Source organism: Spironucleus salmonicida, chromosome 1 (genome assembly GCF_000497125.1).
Source record: "Spironucleus salmonicida strain ATCC 50377 chromosome 1, whole genome shotgun sequence".
In the NCBI taxonomy this organism is placed as follows: Eukaryota; Fornicata; order Diplomonadida; family Hexamitidae; genus Spironucleus; species Spironucleus salmonicida.
In genome coordinates, this window is record NC_090596.1 from 1,185,548 (window position 1) to 1,207,282 (window position 21,735).

The 21,735-nt window shown below is 44.5% G+C and overlaps 13 protein-coding genes across 13 annotated transcripts; 6 read left to right on the forward strand and 7 right to left on the reverse strand. All coding sequences in view use genetic code 6, as the record gives it.

The window, feature by feature from the left end:
* Positions 1-56: 56 nt before the first annotated feature.
* Positions 57-1,448, forward strand: SS50377_20803 (ABC transporter family protein; the record flags this gene model as incomplete). The annotated part of the gene is made up of 1 exon (XM_067904741.1): positions 57-1,448. One exon carries the CDS (start codon positions 57-59, stop codon positions 1,446-1,448), a length of 1,392 nt encoding a protein of 463 aa, XP_067768223.1.
* Positions 1,449-1,566: 118 nt separating this feature from the next.
* SS50377_20804 (Myb-like DNA-binding domain-containing protein) lies at positions 1,567-1,992 on the forward strand (the record flags this gene model as incomplete). Its single annotated transcript, XM_067904742.1, has 1 exon — positions 1,567-1,992. One exon carries the CDS (start codon positions 1,567-1,569, stop codon positions 1,990-1,992), a length of 426 nt encoding a protein of 141 aa, XP_067768224.1.
* A 9-nt stretch (positions 1,993-2,001) lies between these two features.
* On the reverse strand, positions 2,002-2,355 carry SS50377_20805 (Myb-like DNA-binding domain-containing protein; the record flags this gene model as incomplete). Its single annotated transcript, XM_067904743.1, has 1 exon — positions 2,002-2,355. The coding sequence occupies one exon, from the start codon at positions 2,353-2,355 to the stop codon at positions 2,002-2,004; it is 354 nt and encodes a 117-aa protein (XP_067768225.1).
* Positions 2,356-2,563: 208 nt separating this feature from the next.
* Positions 2,564-4,003, forward strand: SS50377_20806 (Major facilitator superfamily protein; the record flags this gene model as incomplete). The annotated part of the gene is made up of 1 exon (XM_067904744.1): positions 2,564-4,003. The coding sequence occupies one exon, from the start codon at positions 2,564-2,566 to the stop codon at positions 4,001-4,003; it is 1,440 nt and encodes a 479-aa protein (XP_067768226.1).
* A 25-nt stretch (positions 4,004-4,028) lies between these two features.
* Positions 4,029-5,303, forward strand: SS50377_20807 (Major facilitator superfamily protein; the record flags this gene model as incomplete). The annotated part of the gene is made up of 1 exon (XM_067904745.1): positions 4,029-5,303. The coding sequence occupies one exon, from the start codon at positions 4,029-4,031 to the stop codon at positions 5,301-5,303; it is 1,275 nt and encodes a 424-aa protein (XP_067768227.1).
* A 5-nt stretch (positions 5,304-5,308) lies between these two features.
* Positions 5,309-5,578, reverse strand: SS50377_20808 (Microsomal signal peptidase 12 kDa subunit (SPC12)-containing protein; the record flags this gene model as incomplete). The annotated part of the gene is made up of 1 exon (XM_067904746.1): positions 5,309-5,578. The coding sequence occupies one exon, from the start codon at positions 5,576-5,578 to the stop codon at positions 5,309-5,311; it is 270 nt and encodes an 89-aa protein (XP_067768228.1).
* Positions 5,579-5,606: 28 nt separating this feature from the next.
* Positions 5,607-6,272, reverse strand: SS50377_20809 (uncharacterized protein; the record flags this gene model as incomplete). Its single annotated transcript, XM_067904747.1, has 1 exon — positions 5,607-6,272. One exon carries the CDS (start codon positions 6,270-6,272, stop codon positions 5,607-5,609), a length of 666 nt encoding a protein of 221 aa, XP_067768229.1.
* SS50377_20810 (Myb-like DNA-binding domain-containing protein) lies at positions 6,273-6,680 on the reverse strand (the record flags this gene model as incomplete). Its single annotated transcript, XM_067904748.1, has 1 exon — positions 6,273-6,680. One exon carries the CDS (start codon positions 6,678-6,680, stop codon positions 6,273-6,275), a length of 408 nt encoding a protein of 135 aa, XP_067768230.1.
* A 7,375-nt stretch (positions 6,681-14,055) lies between these two features.
* On the reverse strand, positions 14,056-15,819 carry SS50377_20811 (Protein phosphatase 2C; the record flags this gene model as incomplete). Its single annotated transcript, XM_067904749.1, has 1 exon — positions 14,056-15,819. The coding sequence occupies one exon, from the start codon at positions 15,817-15,819 to the stop codon at positions 14,056-14,058; it is 1,764 nt and encodes a 587-aa protein (XP_067768231.1).
* A 1,100-nt stretch (positions 15,820-16,919) lies between these two features.
* SS50377_20812 (Ankyrin repeat-containing protein) lies at positions 16,920-18,494 on the forward strand (the record flags this gene model as incomplete). The annotated part of the gene is made up of 1 exon (XM_067904750.1): positions 16,920-18,494. One exon carries the CDS (start codon positions 16,920-16,922, stop codon positions 18,492-18,494), a length of 1,575 nt encoding a protein of 524 aa, XP_067768232.1.
* A 28-nt stretch (positions 18,495-18,522) lies between these two features.
* Positions 18,523-18,792, forward strand: SS50377_20813 (Microsomal signal peptidase 12 kDa subunit (SPC12)-containing protein; the record flags this gene model as incomplete). The annotated part of the gene is made up of 1 exon (XM_067904751.1): positions 18,523-18,792. The coding sequence occupies one exon, from the start codon at positions 18,523-18,525 to the stop codon at positions 18,790-18,792; it is 270 nt and encodes an 89-aa protein (XP_067768233.1).
* Positions 18,793-18,797: 5 nt separating this feature from the next.
* On the reverse strand, positions 18,798-20,072 carry SS50377_20814 (Major facilitator superfamily protein; the record flags this gene model as incomplete). Its single annotated transcript, XM_067904752.1, has 1 exon — positions 18,798-20,072. The coding sequence occupies one exon, from the start codon at positions 20,070-20,072 to the stop codon at positions 18,798-18,800; it is 1,275 nt and encodes a 424-aa protein (XP_067768234.1).
* Positions 20,073-20,097: 25 nt separating this feature from the next.
* SS50377_20815 (Major facilitator superfamily protein) lies at positions 20,098-21,537 on the reverse strand (the record flags this gene model as incomplete). Its single annotated transcript, XM_067904753.1, has 1 exon — positions 20,098-21,537. The coding sequence occupies one exon, from the start codon at positions 21,535-21,537 to the stop codon at positions 20,098-20,100; it is 1,440 nt and encodes a 479-aa protein (XP_067768235.1).
* Positions 21,538-21,735: the final 198 nt, after the last annotated feature.

Here is a 21,735-nt window from a genome sequence, read left to right on the forward strand (position 1 = left end):
ATTTTTGGCTCGGTGTGGCCTCGATAACGGCTGCTGAAACTCTGCTAGTCAGCCTGATGATGGGATTCCTGGTGTTCTTTTTACAGTAAGTCAAGATTGCGCCCGCAGTATCCTTCTTTGCATTTGTGATGTCGGTATTCCCAGCGCTGGCATTTTCTGTGGGGTTCTCGATGTTCATCCTGAGCATCGGGTCTAAGCAGTCTCAGATACTGGTCATATTTGTAATTACGGGCGTCATAGGCCAGTTTGGCTACATGGTCATCCAGCTAGTGTTCTCTACCGATTACCAAATAATAGCCCAGTTCCTTTGCATGTTTTTCTTCCCTTCCTCTGCCGCCGTTGTCTACTACAACAAAATATCGTACCTCTACCTCCAGCAGCAGAGCTTCTCCTTCATCGAGTTCTTCAGTAACTACGACACGCAGCACGGATCTCTGCTCTACATATGCCTGATATCGCTCGTATCCATGATACTGTATTTCGCTGCGGGGATATATATCGACCGATCCGTGCGCGTGGGAGAGAATCCCGTCCAGAGTTCGATCAGAAATCACCCGCCCGACCCTGCATCTATCAGCAGCCTGCGCATCGATAATCTAACAGTGTCGTATAAAATAAAACGGAACCAGAAGGTGGCACTCGACGACGTGAGCCTCGACATCCCGTTGTAGGGGCAGATAATAGGGCTCGTGGCCGAGAACGGGGCCGGGAAGACAACGCTGTTCAAGGCCATCCAGGGGTCCGTAACGCCTTCCGTCGGGAATATTTCCTGCTGCGGGCGCCAGAAGGCCACCCAGAACCACGAGTACTACGAAAGGCTCAGCATCATGTTTTAGGAAAATATCACCTTCCAGAACCTCACGGTCCAGCAGCATGTCAGCCTCTGCAACTCCATCGTGGGCCAGAGTCAGGCCAGGGTATCGCAGGTATTGGGCCTTCTGGAGCTAACGGAGCGGGGCAAGCAGGTGGAGAAGCTGTCCGGGGGGTACCAGCGCCGGCTGAACCTGGCGATCGCGCTGCTGAAGGACGCTGCGCTGTACTTACTGGACGAGCCGACATGCGGCATCGACCTCAACAGCCAGAGAATCATATCTGCCGCCCTGCGCCAGCTGAGTGGGACGGTGCTCATGTCGACGCACCAGATATCGGAAATCAACTCCCTCTGCAGCGAGGTGGTCGTGCTGCAGCACGGGCGGGTCCTCGTCTCCGGGAACGTGCGCCAGCTGCAGCGGCAGGTGGGGTTCGGGTGGCGAGTATACCCGCGCCACGACCGCGCTCGAAGCGAGTGGGCGGCGGAGGGATTCGACCAGGAGCAGCGAGTGCAGCAGGTGGGGCGGGAGATCAGGGTCCCCTTCGCGATGGAGGCGGCCATGCCCGCGGTGCTGTCGTTCGCGGGGGCGGGGTGCCGGGTCGCCGAGGACGGGATCGAGTCCGTATTCTACCAGTGAGAGATTGCAGAATTCTACCGATTCACAAGAAAGTGTTCCCGCAACACTTTCCGCGGAAACCCGATATTACTACGGATATGCAGTCACTTTTCCGTTCCACTAACTAACGCCACACAGAATGACGAGCAGGACCTGGACCGAGAACGAGACCTCCCTCCTGCGTGGCGCGGTGCGGGGGACTACCCCGGGCCGGTGCATCCGCTGGGAGGCGATCGCCGCGGTAGTGACCACCAAGAGCGCCCGCCAGTGCTACGTCCGGTACCACAACATCGAGAAGTTCAGCGTGGGCGGCGGCCAGCCCCACACGAAGTCAGTCTGGACGTCGGAGATGGACAGCGCGGTAATCCGCGAGGCCGCGGCCACCGGGCGCAAGTGGGTGCTGGTGGCGGAGCGCATCGGCCTGTCGGTGTCGGTGTGCAAGAACCGCTTCTACGTGCTGCGGCGCGGGGGCGAACGTGGCGTCTTGAGCAAGCTGCCGGTCATGCCGGAGGATCTTTGGGAGGAGCAGAGCGGTGCCCTCCAGGAGCTGAGCTGGCTGTGGTGATCGACTTCTTCACTCTAGAACCAGCACGGGCTGGTCGCGCCTTGCCATGCGCCGCAGGACGTAGTAGCGGTTCTTGGCCACGCTGACCCCCACGCCCAGCTGGCCGGCGACAGCCGCCCACGCGTTCCCGTTCGCCATGGCAATGTGCAGCAGCAGGTGGTCCTGCAGGGGCGACCACTGCATCCTGCCGTTGGGGCGGTCCCCGAACTTCTCGATGTTGTGGAAGCGCACGGAGCACTGCTTCGCGGTCTTGGAGCCCACCGCGCCTGCCACCCCCTCCCAGCTCACGCCGCCCAGGGAGGTCTCGGCGAGCACGGCGCCGCGCAGCGTCTCTACCTCAGCGGGGCTCCAGTAGCGGGTCATGGGAGCGGGAACACTTTCGGACACGGGACAATTGCCGGAGCTGGCTAAGTGTTGCAGGACAGTTTAAGAATGCGGAACACTTTTGGGTATATTAGTATATTGGCACCAAATCGGCAAGAGTGCTCTGAATAACTGACATTTGGAGATCCTCACGATAATCAATATCATACCAAGTCCACTAGAGTTCCAATCACCCGAAGTTTATAAAATGGCCGATGTAGATTACGACGGCACCGTCACTCAGGAGGTGGTCGAGCGCGACCCGAACCTCGACTGGCCCACCTGGAAGATCCTGATGATCAACCTCACCATGTGCGGCGTGGGCTTCTGCTTCTCCGTATACGTCGTCATCAACCAGCCATACCTCGAGGAGCTGAACCTGGGCCCCTCCACCTCGTCCATCGTGCAGGTGCTCGGGCCCGTGTGCGGCTTCTTCGTCCAACCCGTGGTGGGCTACCTCACCGATCGCTCCCGGAGCAAGTTCGGTGCCCGGAAGCTCTACGTCACCATCGGCTGCGTGCTCACCGCCCTCTCTCAGCTCTGGTGCGGCTTCGCACAGAAGGCCGCTGCGACCATGTACACCGAGGACCTCACCGCTGGCTCCAAGTACCTCGGCTTCGTCCAGGGCTGGGCCATCGTGGGCATCGTGTTCTTCAACATCGCGGTCAACGTGGAGCTGGGCAGTTTCCACTCCCTAATAGCGGTCAACGTGCCCAAGGAGTCCCAGGGCAAGGGCGCCTCCGGACAGGCCCTCATGGGCGGCATCTCGAACACAATCTCCAACGTGATCATGCTCGTCCTCTACCTGACCTCCCCGATAGACACGAAGCCCGGAGCACCTACTAACAGCCACGTGATGTCCTGGGTCAAGCTGTACCCCGTCATGGCCCCGATCGCCTGCGTGGTGACGCTCGTCTCCTTCATCCCCGCCTTCATCCTGGTCAAGGAGACGCAGATCGTCGAGGCGAAGGCCTCCAGCAACGTGTTCAAGGAGCTCTACATCGAGTTCCGCGGCATGAACAAGATCTTCTACTTCGCCATGATCGTCCTCTTCGTGGACTGGCTCACCTTCACGCCCAACCAGCAGTTCCTCGGCAAGATCTTCTCCGTCGACGTCACCAACATGTGCGCCATCGCCCAGAACGTCGTCGTCATGATATTCTCCCCCTTCCTCCCAGGCCTCGTCAAAAAATTCGGCGAGCGCAACATGCAGTTTTTCGCGGCGGGGACCAACGTCCTCGCGATGTGCATCCTCTTCGCGGGCGCCTTCCCGGGCGGCGCAGCTGTCAACCACGTGGCCGTGCAGATCTTCTGCCAGGCCATCATCGGCTTCCTGAACGCGTGCATGAACTCGATCCACCTCATCATCGTGGGCGTGCTGGCGCCCCAGAAGTCCAAGGGTCTCTACGCGGGTATCTTCAACTGCACGATCGTGGTGGCCCAGGCCGTGGACTCCGCGATCATCTCGGGCGTGTCCGCCTTAGTGGGCAACTCGGCCTCGCTGTACGTGTCCTTCGTGACCTCGATCCTGCTGGTGCTCGTGAGCCCCCTCATCGTGAAGCGCACGGACCGCGAGGTGAGCATGGACGATAGAGTGGCCGCCCAGAAGGAAGAACCCGAGATCAGGACCTCCAACCCCCTCGACTGATTTGTTTTCTCACTGCCCCTCCGAAATGGAGCCCACGGTCCCCCCGCCGTCCTGGCCGGCTTGGCGCATCCTCGCGGCCACGCTGCCCCTCTTCGGCATCAGCTTCTGCTTCGAGCTCTACGCCGTGCTCAACCAGCCCTACCTCGCCGAGCTGCACCTCAGCCCGCAGGCGTCCGCGCTCTGCCAGGGCCTCGGCCAGGCGTGCGCCTTCGTCACGCAGCCGCTCGCCGGCTACTGCATGGACCGCTCCCCCAGCCGGCACGGGCCCCGGCGCGTCTGCCTGGCCGTGGGCGCCGCCCTGACCGCGGTGTCGCAGCTGTGGTGCGGGTTCGCGAGTCGGGTGGCGGACGCCTTCTTCGCCCCTGGGAGCGCGCCACATGCGACCTTCGTGCTGGCATGGGCCGTGCTGGGGGTCGCGCTCTTCAACATCGCCGTGAACGTGGAGTTCGTGGCCCTGCGCGCGCTGGTGCTGGCCAACCTCCCGGAGCACCTGCAGGCGGCGGGGGCGGCGGCGCAGGTCCTGATGCTGGGCCTGGCGAACGCGGCGTGCGGCCTCATCATGCTGGGGCTGGACCTCCACGCGCAGACCGGGCGCTGGGCCGAGCTGTACCCCGTGGTGGCCCCCATCGCCTGCATGGCGACCGTGCTCAGCGCGCACCCGGCGCTCGTGTTCGTGGAGGACCCGCCCGCCGCGGCCCCGGAGCCCCCGAGGAACGCCGCAAGCCACCTCTGGGCCGAGCTGCGGGCGATGGAGCGGCGGCTCTGGTGGGCTATGCTGGCGCTCTTCCTCGGCTGGCTGGCCTTCACGCCGTCGCAGCAGTTCGCCGGCACGGTGCACTCCATCCGGGTCACCACCGAGGGCACGCTGGTGATGAGCGCTGCAACCGTCCTGTCCGCCCCGCTCATCCCGGCGCTCCTCCGCAAGGTCGGCGGGAGCTGGACGCAGGTCGGCTGCGCCGTGATCGCCTTGCTCGCGCAGGCTCTGCTGCTGGGCGGCGTGTTCGCCCCGGCGCTGCGCTCCCAGACAGCGGTGGTGCTCTGCCTGGGGCTGCTAGGCCCTCTGAACGCCGCCCTGAACTCCGTGCACCTGGTCGCGATCGGCACGCTGGCGCCGCGCGGCTCCCGCGGGCTCTACGCGGGGTTCTTCAACTGCGCGGTCGTGGCGGCCCAGGCGGTGGACGCGGGCCTCATCGCCGCCCTCCGCGCCTGGTGCGGCCCCCCGGCGTCGGTCTACGTGGGCTTCGCGTTCGCGCTGCTGCTGGTCCCGGCCGCGCTCCTGGCGGCGCGGAAGAGTGAGTGAAAACGTCACTGGCGCGCTCCCCGCATCTGCCGCGCGATCTCGGGCTCCGGGCCCCTCGCGCTCCCAACAGGCGCGTAGCGCAGCCCCATCCGGTTCCACAGCGGCCAGTCGGGCACCACGAGCCCCGCCACCAGCAGCACCCCGAGCCCGTGCGTGTAGAGCACCACCTGGACGCTCTGCAGCAGCAGCGCCGCCAGAACCGACACCGCTGCGACCACCGCCAGGCCCCCGTACAGCACGAAGTAGATCTGCAGCTGCCCCCGCATGTCTACCATTTTGGAGTGGAAAACGCCGGTCCTCACATCAGGCCCCCTCGGCCTCCAGGCGCTCCTCCGCCACCTCCGTGAAGGGCTCCGAAATCGCTCCGAACTGGTCAGTCTGCTAGCGCTGCGCGGCGCCCTGGCCGCTGGCGGCCCTCTGCGCCTCGTCCTTCCGCTTGCGCGCGTTGATGATGTTCTGGATCTGGGTCAGTTTGAAGTCGAGCGCCGAGTTCTCGTGCCCTTTGACACGCAGCGCCTCGGCGGCGTTTCTGGCGTTTTCGAGCTCGGTTTTGAGCGCCGAATTCTCCCGTTCCAGCTGCTCGATTTCCCCAGCATTTAGCTGGATCTGATCCACCTTCTGCGCGCAGCTCGGGCAGGTCTGCAGTTTCAGGTAGTTCTTGAGGTCGTTAAGCTCCTTATCGCTGAACTCCACCTGGGCCCTCATCTGCTACATTTTGGCCTTCGCCTCATTCAAAGTCTCCTGGAGGCTGAAAACGTCGAGGTTTGGCGGCATGACGCTCGATATGTTCATATCTGAATAATCTGCCATTAGTAAAAATTGATATTGCGGTAATATTAATGTATAATAATTGCCTAATAGAATTTGGGTTTCTGAATTTTAGTTTTAGGATTTAAGATTTTTTATTTGTGTAATAATATACTATGAAACTAATGTTAAAAATAACTAAATTTAAAATAAAGTATTCATTCAATTTTCGAAATACACAAATTCAGGGCTTTCAAACACTACCAGGCTCAGGTTATCTGTATCGTAAATCTTTTTACATACCTAGCTCTATATGTGGCTAATCTTGTTTTTGATTTGGCTGATGCTTAGGTAATAAAATCTGCTCTAAATCGTGGACCAATCGCCTTGATTTGCTAGCCTCAATAACTCTTACTTCTCTTCATCTGACCATTTGTGTCTGTTGTTCAAAACACAGTTTTCTTTTACTCTAGTAGTGTAAAAATCAAAGCATTATCGTTGGGTTTTAGTTTTTATTTGATCGGAAATTAGAGACCAGCATACTTTTTTTGAGTGCTAAGTATGTTATTCTAGCAGTAACAGCAGCTTCTGTTATTCTTCATAGCTCCACTTTTGGTACTATCTCTTCATTAAGGAGAGAGGTGAAAATAATTAAAAATTTATAATTATAATTATAAATAGAATTGTATACATATTTATTAAATATGTTAGGGAAAATAATGTGAATACTTTGTATATAGTATAAGGAATATAATTATTTCAAATAATTTGAGTATTTTATTAATCTAGATTTTATGGTATACATTAATATATACAAGGTATCGTAATTTATAATTTTTAGTGATTATTTTGTATGTGCTGAATTTTACATAAATATGGTAATACCAATAATAATTATTAATATTATTAATAATTATTAGAGAAAGAAACTACTAATTGATAGATACTGATAAAATTCATATCCCTAGCTTCTATATAATTAAATCTGATAGTAGTAAATATAAGAACTAAAATAATATACTTTCAGTAAATAATATAACCTAGTTTACGAAAAAGAATCATATTATTGATATTTAAATATAAATATATTATATTTATTTTATAATACAGCTTATAATATAATGTTAACGATACATACCTCATTATTTTAGCTTTATTCCTACACAAAATATTTCCTTAAATATTCATTTAGGTAATGGTCTATATACATCTAATATTCTAACATCTAGTTTATAGAGCTAATAAACATAGCATTGATCCTAATTTTATTTCAATATATTAATCAGATTACTGGTTCTTGATATCGTTAATCAATTATTTTAGATCATCTAAATAAAATTTTGTTAAATCAGATAATAGGATATGAGCATATTTTTATTTGTTCAAATAATATACCTAGTGAAATTTTTATTATAGATTACCTTTAAATCCTTACTAAACTTGTTATTAAAGTCAAATTAAATTTCACTAATAACTGTATAAGCATTTACAGATTTTCTTGCAAAAAATTTACATCGGTTTTCATTCTAGTTAAATATTAAACATTGCTTTCTTTAATGCAATATAATCAAATTTAAATTCTCATAATTTAATAGAACCCTTGAACAAAATACATTTCTTTAATTGAATTTTTTATTATTTTACAATTAATTATAATTTGATATGAACAGTAATATACCCAGTAGCATGATATTTATATCCTACGTATTACAAATAATTATTTGCTGTCACTTCTATTGTGTTCTCTCATACAATAAATTTCTAAATTATACCATATACGTAATAAAATTCTAAAACATATCATCCTATGTTTAATATTAGTGTTTTATAGAGAAAATACAATACACCCATGATGTCCTTGACAATTAATTAAACTCAACAGATAATATACCCGATAATTAATGTTAAAACACCTATTTTCACGCCACATTGACTATTCCAAGCCATTATACGTTATTTTTGTAATACCCACAAAGTCTCTTAACGCAAACCTTAAATTTTATCCATTCCTAACGATATACCCTCGCTTAAACACCTCCTATGCCATACAATTTCCTATCAACTAACACATTTACCCTACCTACTCTTTAAGTCGTAACCAACATCCCCGTTTACCGCTAAAATGCTATTCCCAGCGTTTATATATTTGACCCTCTGCCTCCCCAAGAATCGTCAAATAGCGACCGCCTGAAGTGCCAAAATTGAGCCCCGCAGACCATAAAATTTCACGCAACGCGGTAGAGGGCGGAGAGCTCTGCTAAAGAGTCTGGCTGTCTAAATTTGGGGAAAATTTGGCACAAATTTGTGCCAAAACGCGAATTTCTCCAAATTAAAACAGGAAATCTGACCGCCATGGGGCCCTGCATTTCATTCTGCCGAAGTGCAAAATGCGCGAAAAGTAGACGGGTTCGGTCACGATTCGTGCCGTAAAAGCACTGGAAATCGACTTTGCGGCGCGCTAGTCGAAAGCTGGAGAGGGTAGTTTTTGCGCTAAGCAGAGACCTGGAAAATTCCGATTTATTTATTGTGGTTATTATATAATAATATATAAATATAAAATTATATAATATATAATATATAATATATACATAATTTATGAATAATGATATATAATAATGTACAATTAGGAATTGTAAAAATATATATAGTCAATTCTGGGCGGAATAAACCAATTGGGATTTATAGAAAAATAACAATAACAAATAGATAAAATAATACCGTAAAACGCGTGCAGAATATAGCAGAATTAAGATATTAAAATAACAGTTAACGGTGCTGCCCTTTCTTAAAATAACAGCAAATCAAAGTTTAAGTTTTCTAAGGAACAAAGGATTGTTGAAATAAAGTAAAATGAAGGCATTAATGACCAATCTAAAATTCTCTATACCTAGAAAGTTTCTAACCAGAATTAGAAAATTGATATCTACAAAATAAAATGCTTAAATATGCAATATTAACTAATCAATATATGTTACTATAAAAAAACGTATTTGCTTCATGACTAATAAATTTATCCTACAATTGAGATCTACAAAAATTAAGATTCTGTTTCTCTATCGGAGTAGGCTATTATATCAGAACTAGACAACATATAATAAATCGATATTTCTTAGGCTAATTAACTTAAAACTTTACTTATAAACGTTGTTACTATTTTATTTAATTAAAATTATAGTATAGATGATGGGAAAATATTTGAATAGTATCCAATATAAGATATTAAAATTACGTTATCATACTAACAACTAAATATTCTACCAAAATTATTTTTTATCGTATTGTTAAACTATCAATTGCTTTGATATTGATATATTAAATTGCAAAGGGCTATTAGAAACAGGGGAATATACATAATCGTTTTTGCTTAATAAAATAGATATGGGAATATTTTGTAAAAAACTATAACCACGCTATTTTAACTTTATAAGATAATAGAACTGCGATTATAATAAATACTTTTGTCGTAATAATAATTTTTTCTATGAAGAACAAGATTAAAATTCATTTATTTTTATAACTATTGAATAACTAAAACTATGTAGTTATAAGACTCTAGTTTCAATCAAATGTATAAATTTCTTATAGAAAAACTTACCATTTTAATTACAGAATATTCTTAACAGTAATAACTTTATAATATTAAGATAAATAGTAATAATATAGGTAAAGAAGCTATTGATACATTGTATTTCCCTAAAATTATTTGTCATGATGTCTATTCATAAATAAACAAAATAAAAAATTTAAGAAAACTTAATTTATTTTAACAATAATAAAAAGAAAACATTGATAATTAACATTATACTGTTTATTTTTAATACGGCAATACTGATAATAATATGAAAAGAATACAACAATTAATATTAGGTGATAATACAGAATATCTTGAAGAATTATCAATCATAAATTATAGTATAGAAGATTTATAGATTTTCTGTGTGATAAAGAAATATATAGTGATATCGTCAGTAATAGTAAAATTTCATTTTAAATATCCTGATAGTTTTTAGTTATTGTATTTGAATTAATTAAATATTACTGATTCTGTGACAACATTACCGCATTATTAATTTATAATTAGTTGCATACCAAAATGCATGAATTTACATTCTCTTGTTTTTAAAAAATACCATAATAACCAGCAAAGTAGAATAGGCTATGTTTAATTTATTTGTAGGTTAAAAATTCTATTAAATAGAAATTTATAAAGTAAACATGTTGAAAATACCATTATTTATTTATGAAGACTAGCAATATTCCTTCATAGATATAAATAATTTGAAAATAGTAGATTCCAACCTAAGTTTTATTAAATAATTTTGTGAAAATACTACTATTAGTACTAATTTCAATGCTTGTTTAGTTTATTTAAAAAATGTTATAGGTAAAATAAATTATACAGTTAAACTATTAACATAAGTATATATAATTCAGAATTAGCCGATTTAAGTTATTTAAAATCTGAACCTTTAAATGTACGAGTATTAATCATTATCAATACAACTATCAGTATTAAATTGGCTTCAAATGTATTTTAATTATTATACAAATCAAATTACTTAAAGGAATTAAATATTTCTTAAAAAGGATGTTAGTCTACACGTATTAAGCTTTTTATATCTTCTTCTATTTAAATTCTGCATTTAGAAAATATAATTATTGGAAAATTATAAAAATAAGACAGATTACAAATTAAAAAATTAAGTGCATATAACTTGAGTATTGATAATTAATATGTTCATATTTTTTAACAATTAGTGCAGACTAAAACAATTTTATCAATTTATTTAAATCGAATTTGAATTGACAAAGAATTTCATTATTTAAAATAATCATGTATTGTAACATTACAGTATGATATTTTACGATAAAAATAAAAATTTAATATGAAAATAAATATTGATAGACTTTATATATAGAAAAATGGTAGTGTATATTTTTTGGGAGCATAAGATGTAAATTAAGAAATTAATTAAAATTAACATCTAATAAATATGAATTATGTTTAGTTACCAGATAAATTATAAACACTTATTTACCACTAAAAACCTTTATATTAATTAATAAATACAGATAAGCTTTGTTAGTAACTATATAAGTGATTATTATTATCATTATATAATTATGTGTGAATTATTATATATTATCAGAGAGTTTATACTTTTCCATGTGAAGTAATAAATTGTAACTGCTATTAAATTAAAATTTAACAAATAGATATTATCATCAGAACATATAATTGTAACATATTAAAGTTGATATAAATAATTCATCGATTAAAAAAATGTATTCTTTTTTAGAAAAAACTACTAATGAAATAAATATATTGCTTAATTGATATTATCATTTATTTGTAATAATGTCTATAAGTATCAAATCTAACTTAAGTCTCGATATGTTATTAATATCAATAGATTTATTATTAATTTATCAGTTATTGTTGATTATTATAGTAATTAGTTGTTTTTAATTTTTAACCTATCAATAATAATGAATAGATAATGGTTACTAATAATACATTACTAAACGTTTAATTTATGATAAAAATAAATAAATTATTATAATAGTATATTTAATTATCTAATACTATGACTATTAAACATATTTTTGCAATTTGTAATCTTAACATTAAATAAATATTTTGACTTAAAACTAATTTCCCTATTCATGAATTAATTTTACATTTACTATTCACAGAATTTTGACACATACACTAAATGTTAATACTGTAACATAAAAATAATACTAATTACAATAATAATTATTATTTTAAATATCATAATAATATATAGTAACTATTATAATTTATCTGGGTTCAACAAATTATCAAAATTTACCCTATCATTAGTCATAGTTGCAAATTAGTTGATATATTAAATTTGTCGAATATCTATATTGTTCAATATTAAGTTTAATCTTATTTTTATTGTTAATACAAATTCATTATGATAGCTTTTATACAATTAGACTCTATTAATAAAATAGAATAATATTAATATTATTGTAACAAATTATTCTCATTGTCGAATAATCATTCACTTCATATTGGTAGTCAAATAAATGTACTCTTACAATAGCTTGAAAACAATTACTACTATATGCAAACAGTCAATTACTATAATTTATTCATAAAAAGTTAAAATTACTGCTTGTAGAAAAAATAGCTATATGGACTTTATTTATATAATATAAATACGATATAATGTTAATGGTAGAAACAAAAGTAAAGTTCATTTTATTTATAAATAATAACTTGTTTAATAAAAATTAAACAATTTTATGTATATAGTATAATAACTTAAATATAAATGGATAGATTTTTCGGAGAATCAATTGAATGTTAAGTACAATTATTATTTTTTTTAGTATCTGTAAAATAGATATTAATTTATTTCAGGTTTATATTGATGATTGGCATTGTATTAAGTTAATTTATTTATAATGAAAGGTTACTCGAATATTGTTATAAATGTAAAGTAGGATCGTATTGTCTATTAAACCCACTAAAAAATTTAGTAGAATGCATGCGATGTCATCCAGATATTCCTATAGGGGCTTCTTGATAGTATCTACGCTCATCTACATTGACTGTCAATTGTGATGTCTGCGAGCCTCGCCTGAGTACCATATGTAAAAATGTATACATTCTTATTTTATGAGAGATAAAAATACCATAAATATCGAGAGAACTGCAAGACCTGCACAGGTAAATACGATTGTTCAGCACGCTTGCAGTTATTTATTTTAAAGTAAGTACTTATAAATAATGTATAAAAATTGTCTTGGATATTTTATTGATTGAAAATGTATATCATGCAAAGTTCAACATATATAACGAATTCTAATAAATATGAATCTTGTTCTAAAAATTTTGCTACATGTAAAGGCAGCATTACATCTTGAGAATACCAGCCAGGATATTTAAGGACTTCAAAAACCTATGAACTGCATGCTCTGATAATTGTCTGCTATTCCACATTCACTAAAAATCAAAAAATTATAAGATAATATATTCCTTAAACAGCAAAACTGAATACTAATAATGCTTTTTAGGCTATAATTAACATGTAGATGAACATCATTTTACAAATACAAGAAATTTTTTCTCTTGCCACAAATGGTGAGTATAAACCGTGTACTCAATGCAAAGCTTATGAGAACTAACCTTGATACCTAAAAGTGTAAATCAAGACATATTTGAAGTGCTATTAAGATCCAGCGTTATATTCATCCTTCATCAGCCGCGCAACGCTGTGCAACGGCAAATGCGACCGCACCGAACTCCAAAAAGCTAGCGCCGGGAAATTAAGCGAAATCCTACCACGCAACCTCCCACAATACATTCTTGAATATCAGGTAAATTAAATCACGCTCAGGGCACCCGAGTCGACCGCATACCCCGCGCTCGCTATTTTCCAAATTTTAACTGCAGGCTTTGCGCCAAAAATTAGTCCTTTTGCATCATCTCCCCTGGAAAGCACAATATGGTGTTGGAACGCTTGCGGAACTGTCACCGAAACGCTCAGCGCCGTGGACGGCATTTGCGAAAACTGCATTTTAACGACAACGCGTAAAGTGCGCGCAAGGCGCAATTGTGAAGTTTTTAGCTCGAAAATGGGCACATCGCCGCGTCGGTTGGCTGTTTGAGGCTCTAAAACGTGCAGTTTCTGCGCTGGAAACGTGTGATTTTGCGGGATATAGACCTGGAAAATGCGCATATGTGGGACCAGGCGACGCCTGCGCCAATGGCACATTTTGAGTTATATGAGGTCGTCTGAATGGCAGCATTTTTGGCGTTATGAATTTGGCGTTTGATGCTGAATTTACATTTTAAGGTAATCCTTTGACGCTAGGGAATAGCAGGTAAAAGGTTCATTATGGAGCTATAAATTTCACTACTGATTTTTCTGGTGAATTACACTAGTTTAGTTTGCAAAAAACTAAATACAGATGTGCTTATGTCCATTAAATTACTGCATGACAAATAATGATAAACCCAGAAATATCACTTTCCGAATAATTTTTACTTCAATTTGTTGTAAATAAGTGCAATTCTTTTTCTTAGCGTTTAGAACATTGTAGTTCTTTCTTCGATAATGTTACTTTTTGGCTTCTAAATGAGTGCACTAATATGATAAGATACAGTAGACTCTGATTAGCAATGACTAAGAGATTATTCATTTGCCTCTCTAATTATACTTTATTGATCTTTTTCACTAGTCAATTCTTCTTTGTTACTATATTATATAAGCTCAGTATTATTATCAAGTGGTTACTGCACAATATCATGATTAATGTTACATAACTTTCTTAGAAATCTTTCTTAGCTATAAACAGTATTTTTAGTCAATTCTTCTGTAAAGGTAGATCTCAAACTTTATATGTCTGATGTGCTGCTAATTTCTTCATCATATGTTTACAAGCTAATATATTACTATTCATAACTGATAGTATGGTTAGGATATTGTAGGTAATATGGTATTCTAGGTGTATAAATGTGAATAATTGAAGGTATTTCCATTAATGCAAATTATTTATAAATCTTATTTTATTTATAAGGTATCGTAAACTTAAAACATCTAAATTTGAGCGTGAAGTCGTCAGGTGACTTATTTCTTTTTACTTTTCTTGCTTTAAACTTTTTAATTGATAATATTAGGTATTTAAATTTTGTTTTTGACTATGTAACATATATAATATATGATAAAAGAACATATTTAGTAGCAAACTTATAGTATGATAATGTAATTTTTTATAATTACTCTCTATTTAGCTCAAGTTCCAATATTTTAGCTTATGGAAATTTATGTCTTATTAACAGTTGGGTATATGTTGAATTATCATAGACCAGATACTTATCAGCACTTTAAGCCAAAATTCTTGGAAATGGAAAAGTTTCAGCGAAAGTCTTAATGTCACAGTCCGTATTCTCAACTTATAATGCATTGAAATTTCTTGGGTTGTATGCCTCAAACTCTGGGATTATCTGGAATATAGCACTAATATTATCATATCCCGAAGAACGGTATGAAATAGCTATAAGTGTGTTTACTATTTTTTTACTGATTGAACCATCTTATGATACAATTTATTGCCCAGGATATTCATCCTCAAAAACAGTCTTAAAATAGGGGACATACATTTCCCCATTGAATACTTCAATTGTCAAATTTTCTAGATCTGAGTTAGTTTTCATAACTTTATGTGGCTTATGACTGAGACAGTTTATTATGGTAACTATCTACACCGTCGTAACTTAGTCTATTACTCCGTCAGTTGCAACAAGTATCCATTTAACTTCTTCTTATAGTATTTACTGGAAATCTGGTGTTGCAATATTATCTCTTGACTAACATTTAGTACGATGATGTCCAATAGATCTAGACATAGCAAGTTAAGACAACAGTCGATATGGTGTTTAATAAGGCATTAAACTGCTCTTATTCTAAACGCATATACGATACCTCTCACAATATAAATTAGGTTTATGGTCAATTGATTCTACTATGTGACCATCCTTAAGCCCTATAATAACTCTAGAATCACCAATATGATGCATTATAACTTTACCATTACGAATAACAACACCTGCTAATGTTGTTCCGGAAAATTTCTCGTGTTCATTTAAATCAGCTTCAATTTTAGATAGTGCATTAATGATTGCATTCTTGGTCTTGATCTTTGATGTTACTTTAAATTCATTAGACAAAGTTACTATATAGTGATCCTTTACATACTAGCTAGCTTATTCGCCAATATGACCATCCATGACACAAAGAAGCTAGAAATCTTATTAGCTGTAAATAATCGTCCTATCTTCATCATATTCTCTTCAACCACAAATTTTATTAGCCTCTGCAGGATTGAATGTTGGCATAGGCTATTCTTCCGAATAATCAGATAGTTAACTATTATAAATATTGTATTATTTATTATAGTCTGGATTAAAATCATCTTATCCAATATAATCTCCACTAGATGAAAATGAAGAAAACATACTATACATTGAATGAGAGGTAAATAAAATAACATACATTATAATATATAATTATACCCGTAAATTATATGTATACGGAGTTAAATCAGTTAAATAAGGTCTGGATGATTTAATATATAATAATATAATTTATCAAAATTTATTTTTTAGTTACTTGCTAATGATAAAATATAAATAAATTATTAATCTTATTTTTTAACCTTGTTTATAAATTTTTATATATTTATTACTCTATGATAACTTATTAGTATATTTTTAAGTTTCTTTTTAATTACAATTTAAAAGAATTTATATCATTCGATTCTGACATTGTTGTAGAAGTAATTTTAATACACATCCACTAACCAAAATTTTAGCTTATAAATATTAAGAATATTTAGAAGCCTGTTTAACAAATGTTGTTATTATATATTTTATGACTTAATTTTGATATTATAAGCTTTTTTAAAATGTATGTTATTGCAGAACAATATATAGCAGATAATTTTATTTTATTAAATAATATATTCGCTAGATATAAAAATAGCTAACCTTATTTTACCATATTAATATAGAATCAGTTAGATCAGATATATTTATTACAATAAACTAATTTTTAGGATTTAAGATATAATACAATTAATTATTACAGAAAATTTCTTTTCTATTCCCTCATTATATGATAACATTTGATTTACCTATCTAATTTTACTTCAATTGTTTATACAACACAACAATTTTCCTATTATTATACATAATTTACTACTTAATATCTCCGCAACTTTTTAATTATGTCTTATATTCTACATATATAGATAAAACTTATACACATTTTCATATTATTAAATTATAATATAAAATAAATGGCTTATTCGTTTTCCCCAATTTTCAAAATGTCCGAATCTACGTGGTTCAACGCAGCGCGCACCGGCGACTGCAGATTTCTGCTCCAACACAAGAGTTCTCTCGCCAAATCGACGGAAATCGCGTTCCCCAACAACACTGCGCTCATGATCGCCGCGCAGACGAACCAGGCCGCCGCAGCTAAGCTGCTGATTCAGCTGGAACGTGGCATGACGAATAAGCAAGGCTTCAGCGCGCTTCACTTTGCAGCGATGGCGGACAACGCCCAGCTAGCGAAGTTCCTAGCGCCGTTCGAGGGTGCCCTGCGCACCAAAGCGCACTACAAGAACATTCCCCCCAACGCATCCGTCTCGTAGGTTGCAGCGCTGTGCGGCAGCTCTGATGTGCTCAAAGTCATGGCCTCGGCGGACTTCGTATTCCTGCAGCACCCCTGGGACCACAACGTGCCGTGCAGCCAGGATGAGCTAGGCTGCACGAGGCTGCACTACTTCGCTGTAAAGGGCGATTTTTCGACGTTTTCGGACCCCGAATGCGCCTTTCTGACCAAACTGGACAACCAGAACTAGACAGCGCTCATGATAGCTGCAATGGCCGGCAATGTTGGCGCCGTGCGCGCCCTAGCAGCCTCAGAAGGCGGAATTTAAGGGGGGAAACTCCAAAACTCGGCCCTGATGCTAGCGGTCGAAGAGCAGAAAATAGAGGCCGCCGCACTACTGAAGGACAGGGAGGCGACGCTGCAGAACGCCATGGGGCTCACCGCGCTCATGCTGGCAGCAAAGGGCGGCAGCACCGAAATAGTGAATTTGTTGCGCGATTCAGAGGCCAAAATGCAGACGACGAAGCAGTTTTCGAATTTCGCGCCAGGCACGACAGCGCTCATGTTCGCGTTTTACTACAACAATTAAACATGCATAGAGGCGCTTCTGGAGGCCGAGAAGGACATCAAAAACGACAACGGGCAGAGATTCGACCAAATTGGCAGGCTCGGGAACGCCGTCGTAATGCACAGAATGACCCAGCGGCAGAGCTACCAGGAGGGCGAATTTTCGTTCAAAACGACCGCACAGGGCGCACAAAATTCTTTTAACCCAGAAACTTTTCAGCAGGAAATCGAACACGAAATTCCTGCCAACATGCTCGTTTTGGAGCAGGATTCGGGCAACCTCACGCAGCTCTTCCAGCTGCAGGAGACGCTCAACGACGCAAAGACGCAGATGGCCGTTTTGAAGGCGCAGTCCTCGCACAATGACGCGGAAATCGTTGAATTGCAGGAGTTCCTGAAAATGCGCCAATGCGCATTTTGCGAGGACAAGAACGAGGTTCTTAAGGGCCAGATGGACCAAATTCGCGAGATGAAGAAGGAGCATACGGCGCTTTAGCGCGAGGTGGAGTTCGTCAGGAATGGCAATCTGAACCTGTCGAATTTGAACAGGAATTAGGGCATTTTGGACATCAAAATCAGCCAGATCCAGGACATACTTTTGGCGCGCAATTCCGCCAGCGGCCAGGGCGCCGCGCAGCGCTAGCCGACGGGCCAGTTCGGAGCGATTTCGGAGCCCTTCACGGAGGTGGCGGAGGAGCGCCTGGAGGCCGAGGGGGCCTGATGTGAGGACCGGCGTTTTCCACTCCAAAATGGTAGACATGCGGGGGCAGCTGCAGATCTACTTCGTGCTGTACGGGGGCCTGGCGGTGGTCGCAGCGGTGTCGGTTCTGGCGGCGCTGCTGCTGCAGAGCGTCCAGGTGGTGCTCTACACGCACGGGCTCGGGGTGCTGCTGGTGGCGGGGCTCGTGGTGCCCGACTGGCCGCTGTGGAACCGGATGGGGCTGCGCTACGCGCCTGTTGGGAGCGCGAGGGGCCCGGAGCCCGAGATCGCGCGGCAGATGCGGGGAGCGCGCCAGTGACGTTTTCACTCACTCTTCCGCGCCGCCAGGAGCGCGGCCGGGACCAGCAGCAGCGCGAACGCGAAGCCCACGTAGACCGACGCCGGGGGGCCGCACCAGGCGCGGAGGGCGGCGATGAGGCCCGCGTCCACCGCCTGGGCCGCCACGACCGCGCAGTTGAAGAACCCCGCGTAGAGCCCGCGGGAGCCGCGCGGCGCCAGCGTGCCGATCGCGACCAGGTGCACGGAGTTCAGGGCGGCGTTCAGAGGGCCTAGCAGCCCCAGGCAGAGCACCACCGCTGTCTGGGAGCGCAGCGCCGGGGCGAACACGCCGCCCAGCAGCAGGGCCTGCGCGAGCAAGGCGATCACGGCGCAGCCGACCTGCGTCCAGCTCCCGCCGACCTTGCGGAGGAGCGCCGGGATGAGCGGGGCGGACAGGACGGTTGCCGCGCTCATCGCCAGCGTGCCCTCGGTGGTGACCCGGATGGAGTGCACCGTGCCGGCGAACTGCTGCGACGGCGTGAAGGCCAGCCAGCCGAGGAAGAGCGCCAGCATAGCCCACCAGAGCCGCCGCTCCATCGCCCGCAGCTCGGACCAGAGGTGGCTTGCGGCGTTCCTCGGGGGCTCCGGGGCCGCGGTGGGCGGGTCCTCCACGAACACGAGCGCCGGGTGCGCGCTGAGCACGGTCGCCATGCAGGCGATGGGGGCCACCACGGGGTACAGCTCGGCCCAGCGCCCGGTCTGCGCGTGGAGGTCCAGCCCCAGCATGATGAGGCCGCACGCCGCGTTCGCCAGGCCCAGCATCAGGACCTGCGCCGCCGCCCCCGCCGCCTGCAGGTGCTCCGGGAGGTTGGCCAGCACCAGCGCGCGCAGGGCCACGAACTCCACGTTCACGGCGATGTTGAAGAGCGCGACCCCCAGCACGGCCCATGCCAGCACGAAGGTCGCATGTGGCGCGCTCCCAGGGGCGAAGAAGGCGCCCGCCACCCGACTCGCGAACCCGCACCACAGCTGCGACACCGCGGTCAGGGCGGCGCCCACGGCCAGGCAGACGCGCCGGGGCCCGTGCCGGCTGGGGGAGCGGTCCATGCAGTAGCCGGCGAGCGGCTGCGTGACGAAGGCGCACGCCTGGCCGAGGCCCTGGCAGAGCGCGGACGCCTGCGGGCTGAGGTGCAGCTCGGCGAGGTAGGGCTGGTTGAGCACGGCGTAGAGCTCGAAGCAGAAGCTGATGCCGAAGAGGGGCAGCGTGGCCGCGAGGATGCGCCAAGCCGGCCAGGACGGCGGGGGGACCGTGGGCTCCATTTCGGAGGGGCAGTGAGAAAACAAATCAGTCGAGGGGGTTGGAGGTCCTGATCTCGGGTTCTTCCTTCTGGGCGGCCACTCTATCGTCCATGCTCACCTCGCGGTCCGTGCGCTTCACGATGAGGGGGCTCACGAGCACCAGCAGGATCGAGGTCACGAAGGACACGTACAGCGAGGCCGAGTTGCCCACTAAGGCGGACACGCCCGAGATGATCGCGGAGTCCACGGCCTGGGCCACCACGATCGTGCAGTTGAAGATACCCGCGTAGAGACCCTTGGACTTCTGGGGCGCCAGCACGCCCACGATGATGAGGTGGATCGAGTTCATGCACGCGTTCAGGAAGCCGATGATGGCCTGGCAGAAGATCTGCACGGCCATGTGGTTGACAGCTGCGCCGCCCGGGAAGGCGCCCGCGAAGAGGATGCACATCGCGAGGACGTTAGTCCCCGCCGCGAAGAACTGCATGTTGCGCTCGCCGAATTTTTTGACGAGGCCTGCGAGGAAGGGGGAGAATATCATGACGACGACGTTCTGGGCGATGGCGCACATGTTGGTGACGTCGACGGAGAAGATCTTGCCGAGGAACTGCTGGTTGGGCGTGAAGGTGAGCCAGTCCACGAAGAGGACGATCATGGCGAAGTAGAAGATCTTGTTCATGCCGCGGAACTCGATGTAGAGCTCCTTGAACACGTTGCTGGAGGCCTTCGCCTCGACGAGCTGCGTCTCCTTGACCAGGATGAAGGCGGGGATGAAGGAGACTAGCGTCACCACGCAGGCGATCGGGGCCATAATGGGGTATAGCTTGACCCAGGACATCACGTGGGTATTGGGGGGAACACCGGGGGTCGTGTCTATCGGGGAGGTCAGGTAGAGGACGAGCATGATCACGTTGGAGATTGTGTTCGAGATGCCGCCCATGAGGGCCTGTCCGGAGGCGCCCTTGCCCTGGGACTCCTTGGGCACGTTGACCGCGATTAGGGAGTGGAAACTGCCCATCTCCACGTTGACCGCGATATTGAAGAGCACGATGCCCACGATGGCCCAGCCCTGGACGAAGCCGAGGTACTTGGAGCCAGCGGTGAGGTCCTCGGTGTACATGGTCGCAGCGGCCTTCTGTGCGAAGCCGCACCAGAGCTGAGAGAGGGCGGTGAGCACGCAGCCGATGGTGACGTAGAGCTTCCGGGCGCCGTACTTGCTCCGGGAGCGATCGGTGAGGTAGCCCACCACGGGTTGGACGAAGAAGCCGAACACGGGCCCGAGCACCTGCACGATGGACGAGGTGGAGGGGCCCAGGTTCAGCTGCTCGAGGTATGGCTGGTTGATGACACAGTATACGGAGAAGCAGAAGCCCACGCCGCACATGGTGAGGTTGATCATCAGGATCTTCCAGGTGGGCCAGTCGAGGTTCGGGTCGCGCTCGACCACCTCCTGAGTGACGGTGCCGTCGTAATCTGCATCGGCCATTTTATAAACTTCGGGTGTCCGGAACTCTAGTGGATTGGGTATGATATTGATTCTCGCGACGATTCACAAATGTCAGTTATTCCGATCACTCTTGCTGATTTGGTGCCAATATACTAATATACCCAAAAGTGTTCCGCATTCTTAAACTGTCCTGTAACACTTAGCCAGCTCCGGCAATTGTCCCGTGGCCGAAAGTGT